The 6,856-nt window shown below is 37.4% G+C and overlaps 1 protein-coding gene across 1 annotated transcript in view; it reads left to right on the forward strand.

Moving 5' to 3' along the window:
• Positions 1-6,856, forward strand: part of CADPS2 (calcium dependent secretion activator 2) — a 420,173-nt gene that overhangs the window by 219,017 nt on the left and 194,300 nt on the right. The window contains exon 10 of the mRNA XM_042782532.1: positions 5,207-5,215. Within this exon, the coding sequence (XP_042638466.1) occupies positions 5,207-5,215 (9 nt within the window). The remainder of the gene's footprint in view (positions 1-5,206; positions 5,216-6,856) is intronic.

Here is a 6,856-nt window from a genome sequence, read left to right on the forward strand (position 1 = left end):
AAAAAAAAAAAAAAAAAAGAGCGTATAAGAAAAATCTCTAAAACATTGCAAAAGAACATTCATTTTAACATACGTGTCCTGTAGAAATGGGGGAAAATGTTGGCAAATCAAATTGGCTTTGATAGGGCTCCAGAATACCAAAATAGTGAACCATCACTTTCTAAAGTTGTTCCGAATCATCCAGAAGGTAATAGTTTTTTCTGTTGTTGAATTATGTAAAGAATTAGAAAACCAGCTTTCTTTTTCAAAATGCCTTAATAATTCGTGTCATTTTCTGTATGCTAATTTAAGTCATTAAGAATAATATTTTTCCTTTTATTAGTGATCAGTTACAAAATAATGAAATAATCATGGAAACATTTTCAAATATAGCTTCAATAATCACTAAATCAAATATTTTTAAATGTTATACTTCTTTTAAAACTTTTCTGGCTTCTCCTGTGATAAGTTAGTTTGTCCTTTAAGCTCAGATTGCGGCTTTTCATTCAACACCCTTTACTCTCAAGATCCTTCTCCAGGAGAACAACATCTTGACATGCACTATTTTCTTCTCCTACTTTAGTGCACCAAATCACTACTCTCTGTTCTTTTTAGACACCCTTCAGTATCACATCTGCACAGCTTAAGTTAAGGTACATAGGGCCAAATAATTAAAGGTGGAATATGAGCTCATCCTGTTTTTTGTTTTTGTTTTTTCTAATTTTCTTTGAGAAACTGCAGGTCATATTCATAGGTTATCTTAATTCATTTTAAACACATTTATTAAATTACAGTGAAAATTATTTAGATGGTGTGGTGGTTATGTTTGTGTGTCAACTTGGCTGGGCCTGGTGGAGTGGCTGGGCAGCTGGTGGTAGTTATTCCCCATGGTGAGGCTCCATGGTGGGATCTACCACAAGCAGCTGAGTAGCTGCCTTTGGGTATGTGGTCTGCTTCCTGTATATAAGGAGAAGCTTTGAGAATGGTCTCTAGCCTGTGGCACACTTGGACACTGCATGTAGCCGTGTTGTTGCTCAGCAGCCTGCTATGCTCGGCCGACCTTGGGACTTATAATGGACTTAAGTCAATGGCCTGCTATGTGGTTTGGTAACATCGGGACTGTGCCTTTTGACTTGTCAACCTTGGGGCTTCTCAGCCTCAGCAGCCAACAGCTGTCTGAGTGAAGAAATGCCTCTAGCTCCAGTGGGCTGGGAGCAGGAGACAGAGCTGGACCCCAAGTTTGAGGGGCTTTCACCCAGCCCCTAGAGCTTGGCACTTTGAACTTGGACTTAAAGCCTCTAAATTGTAAGAATAAACTCCTGTTTGTTAAGACCATCCCATTTGTGGTCTATTCTTGTCAGAGCAGCACTAGGTAACCAGAACAGATGGTATAGTGGTAAGGCACTTGGCTGCTAACCAAATCGGTAGTCCAAACCCACCCACTGGTCCACGGGAAGAAGATGAGACAATCTACTTCCATAAAGATTTACAGCCTTAGAAACCCAATAGGGGTCCCTATCAGTCAGAATTGATTTGATGGCAGTAGGTTTATTCATTTAAATAAAAGAAATTGGTTTAAAATTTTTACTTACCTTTAAATGAGCAGCATTATCATCTTCAAAAGTGAAATTTTGAAAAATTTTAAAAAGCATATTATGGTACATATTTTCACTTTATCTAAAATTTTAATTCCCTCCTTCTATCCCCTCACTGCCCAAACATACATAAAAAGTATGGTATAGCAGAAATGAATTTTTCCTCAGAACTCTGGTTTGTGTAAATTTAATTTTATTTCTCCATACCTGAACATATCTTGAATCCCCATTTCTCATGTTGCCACAAACATTAACTCATCAAGTTAACATAGTTACTCACAGATTTAAGTTTAGTTCAAAACACTTCTTCCTCTTCTCCTACCCTTTCATCCAGGATAAATCAAGTTACAGAGGAATTGCATATAAGTATGATATCATTTTATGTAGCATCTGGTCCTAGACTGTTCTCTGTCCATAATGGCCTAAGGCATAGTCCGGCTTATTGGCCCATTCATTGTGTGCCAGTGTGCATTGCTCAAGGAGCCCTGGTGGTGCAGTGCTTGAGTGCTTGGCTTCTAACCAGAAGATTGGCAGTTCAAACTCATTCAGAGGCTCCACAGAAGAAATGAGCTGGCAATCTCCTCTCGTGAAGACTTCAGCTGAGGAAACTATGAGGCAGTTCTGCTTGGTCCTATAAGGTCACTGTGGCTTGGGATCAAACAACAATAACACGTGCACTGTTCTTAAGATATTAACCATGGATCTACCATGACACCTGGTATTGAGGTCCACATACTCCTGTCCTCTTTGTCTCAACTCCAGATACTGTTGAGTCCCTTACCTCATGCTTGGCCAGTTCTTGCCACAGTGATGCCATAGTTACTTGTTGGGTGTTCTCCTGCAGGACACTGGAGTGCAAAGCATCCTGGGAGCCCCACTTGGGACATGTCTATCTTGGCACAGCCTTATCCATTGCTTCTCTGCTCCTGCAGGGTCTTGTTAGTTTTGTCTCTCATCTTGCAGATACAAGCCCCCATCAGCACTGCCCCAGAGCTTTTTCATTGCCTACCCCTACTACAGCATAAACTCTGATCGAACTTTATTTTTCTTTTGTCTTCATAAGGCCAGTCCCTGTCTCTTCCTTCACCCATCCTCCCACCAGAAGCCATTCAACAGTATCTAATATGAATCTCTTAAGTCTGTCTTCTTGCAAAATTGCACTTTTTGTGTATGCATTTAGTGTCAGTCTATATAAGTGGTGTTGTTGTTTATCTTGTTCTGCCTTACTTTGTGCACTCAGCTCTGTGCTCGTAAAATGCACTCCTTTTTCTCTGTGTTCTCTAATCTCATTCCTCTGATGGCTGCCTATTATGTTATGGCACTTGCCTCATTTAACCTTACCACTGCTGCATTTGCCTTTCTTGACTACTGTATTTTTATGCAAATAATGTGCACATTATATGTCTTTGTGCAAACCTGGCAACCCTTCATGAATTAATTTCTTATGTGCTTTATATATGCATGCATGTTACTTACATGAGCATGTTTTATGCAAAAATACTGTGTTCACTTTCCCAGCCATGGAAACTTAGAATGGCTACAGCTCCCTGCCTACGTAATGTTTATTTAGTTATTCTAACTATGATTATGAAATGTCTGTCCATTTATTCAAATCTTCTAAAACATTCATGTTTCAATCTTTTCTCTATAGAGCTCTTTTATAGTTTTAGTTAATTTCAAAGCAGTCCATAATTTTGTTGTTGTTACACCTTATTTTATTGTATTTTCTGGTCGGCTCTTACTCATACAGGGTAGTGCTATTTTCATGTACTTATTTGCTGTCCATTGTATCTTTTTTGGTTAGGTTTCTGCTCAGATACTTTGCCTATTTTGAATGGGGTTATTTTCTGATTAGTGAGTTTTGGGAGGTCTGTACATATTCTTGATCTAAGTAGTTTATCAGTGTGTGTTTTGTAAATATTTTCTCCTAGTTTGTGGCTGGTCTTTTCCTCTCTGTTGATAGTGTCTTTCAAAGCTCAGAAATTTTTAACTTTGGTGAAGTCCATTTTATCAATGATTTTCTTTTGGAGATTGTACTTTTGGTGTTTTCTCTAAAAAAAAAAAAAAAAATCTTTGCTTAACCCGAGCTTCACTTCTCCTAAGTTTTCTTCCAAAAACTTTAAAAATTTGGCTTTTACATATTAGATTTTACATCCATTTTAAGTTGGCCTTTTTTTTTTTTTTTTTATGTCTAGTGTTAGTTATGCATCAGTGTTCGTGGATATCGTATGGCACTCCAGTATCATGAATTGAAAAGACTGTGTTCCCAAATTGCCCTGACACCATGTCAAAAATCGGTTGACCATGGATATGTGGGTTTATTTCTGGGCTCCTCTTTCTGTTCCTTTGGTCACACTGTCCATCTTGGTATTACTGCCACATTGGCTAGATTACTGCAGCTTTGTAAGACTTGCAGTCAGGTCATGTAAAGTTCTCCAAAATGGTTCCCCATTTCCAACAATGTTTTGACTACTTTCTATTTCCCTATAAATTTTAGAATCATTTTGCCATCTCCTGCTGGGATTTTGATTGAGTTTACATTGAGTATAAAAATCAGTTTGTCAAAAACTATGGAAAATTGACACCAATATTAAGGCTTCCACACCATGAACCAGAAGGCTGGTGGTTCAAACCCACCAGCCACTCGTCAGAAGGAAGGTTGGGCAATCCTTCTTCTGTAGTGTTACTGCCTCAGAAACCCAAGGAGGGGTCGCTATGAGTCAGGTCTGACTCGATGGCACATAACAACAACAACAACATGAATATAGTGTATCTCTCCATTTGTTTAGTTTGTCTTTAATTTTTCTTTGGAAAGTTTGTAGTTTTCTGTAACTAAGTCTTGCATATCATTTGTTATATTTATCCCTAGGTATTTCGTATTTTCATGCTATTACAAACAGTATTTTATTCTGATCATGATAGCTGGTTTTCTTATGAGCTCATGGATTTCCTCTGTCTTGTGCATGGTAGCTAGGAAAAGTGGTTGAGAACCACCAACCTAGAGTGTTAAGGCCAGGGCCAGACAATAGGGAATTAATAAAAGAGCTAAAAGGGCAATTGATTCAGATAGCTGTGTAATCTATTTCTAATAAAACTCTTCTACTATGTGATATCAATTTATTGTTAAGGCAGTGGTATCAGCTAAGTGGAAATGAATTTTCTAGCCCAGCTGATTAAACTGTCTAGCTGAAAAGTAAACTGTTTCTGTCATGTTAACATCTTACTTATATTTCAGTCTTTTAGTAAAGTTTCCAGTCAGAGCAGACCCCTGGTGTTTTATCTCTGCCATAAAAGTGAAGGAAGGAAAAAAAAAAAAAAAGTGAAGGAAGGAGGGAAAATAAAAGAAAGAGAATGGCAGGAAGAAAGAAAAACTTGTTTCTGTCACATCAGAACGAGAATACTAACCCTGCCGTAGAATTGCCCCAGAGCGGGCTTTTCCCCTTAGTATTTGCCCCTCGTCCTTGCCTTATATCTCATTGTTCGTTCTTCTTCCCTGGTCACCTCTTGGAAAAACAACTTTTACAGTAATTAGTAGAAAATGAGAAAATAAAATTAATATGAGTTGTTATATAAATGACTATGGTCCTAAGCCATTTTCATGCTTTGCTTCTCATTTCATTGCTGACCTGTAGCTGGTAAAGGTGAGTTTTTTCTTTTATTTTTTTTTTTTTTTTTGCTTAAATTTATTAGTAATTTTGTAATGATAAGATCTTCGTAGGACTATCATGATACTGTTTGTAGTGTCTTTTTCCTGCATTCTAGCCAAAACTCCTACTTTTCAGCCAAATCTAGAATTAGATTAGCTTAGTTTTACTATTTATAAAACAAAAATGTCTATTTATAACAGCAAAGAAGTAGAAACAACCTAAATATCTCTCATTTCTGGAGATATTAGAAGTAATGGCTATGAATATGTTAACAGTAGCATGTAAAAAACATACTTTATATGTTAACTGAAAACAAAAGTGAAATTATTTTCATAGTACAAGGAAAAAACAGAATTTTAAAAAAGTGTGGGTAGAATTAAATGTACAATATTCAGAGAAAATATATTTAATTGGAAACACTGATTGCTACTTTGCTTGCTCCATTTCCCAAATTTTCTTTTATGTATCTGAGACAAAAATTTGTTTCTAAAAGTAAGCAGACTAAATATTTAGGACAGTCAGAAGGATATAGTAACTTTACAAACTCAAACTTGTTGGAAGACAACCTTCCTGTCCTTTTTAAGGTACAGAGAGCTGCCGAGTCAGCTGTATTCAAGGCGACTCCCTGTGTGTCGTAATACAGTGATGTCCCGGAGGCTTTTCAGGGGCTAACGTTTCAGAAGCAGATCCTTGGGCCTATTTTTCTAGTCACGTCTGGATGGACTCAAACCTCTAACTTTTTCATCAGAAGTCGAGCATGTCAGCTGCTGCTACTACCCAATGATACAAAGAACAGTATTTATGTATAGATTTCTCTCCTAGATGAATATATTCTATTTCTTTTTCTTCAACTATCAGAATATCTGGCCATACTAAGGAAACAGGCTGAACTAAAAGAATGGGGAGTGAGTCCTGGTAGTGCAGTGGTTAAGCACTTGGCTAGTAACCAGAAGGTTGGCAGTTCCAACCCACCAGCAGCTCCATGGAAGAAAGATGTGGCAGTCTGCTTTTGTAAAGATTACAGCCTGGGAACACTATGAGGCAGTTCTCTTCTGTCCTGTAGGGTTGCTTTGAGTCACATCAACTCAAAAGCAACAGATTTGTTGTTTTTTTAAAAGGGTGATGTTGTGCCACCATCCAGTTTTTTGCTTCAAACATAGTTCATTGCCTTTTGCCTGACATGTATATTCTTTGGTTAAACTATCTTTCTTTGCTGTCTCCAGCCAGCACATGATGCAAGCACCCTGTATTTTACTTTTTTCTCATTTCTATATGTAACAGGAGCCCTGGTGGGTTGATTCTGTGACTTGGAATCAACTCAACAACAGTGGAATTGGTCTTTTATATATGTAGTACAATACAATGTGATGTTACCTGATAAAATATAGCACAGTAGTAGCTGACTTCCGATAATTAATACCAAAAGTGAGTCAAAGTTTTACGTACACAACACTACATTAAAAGAAAAAAATAAATAAATAAAGTGAGCCACAGAAGTTATCTCCTATTTACGTATTTAGCCAAATATTTTTTAAAACTTGTAAGTTAAGTTCCGGCAAGATGGCGGACTAGGCAGAAGGATTGCACAGACCCTCTTCAACAAAGAAAAGGGAAACCAATTAACACAGACACAGA

The sequence above is a fragment of the Orycteropus afer genome, unplaced genomic scaffold (genome assembly GCF_000298275.1).
Source record: "Orycteropus afer afer isolate SDZICR_OR568_19922 unplaced genomic scaffold, OryAfe1.0 scaffold00359, whole genome shotgun sequence".
Taxonomy (NCBI): Eukaryota; Metazoa; Chordata; class Mammalia; order Tubulidentata; family Orycteropodidae; genus Orycteropus; species Orycteropus afer.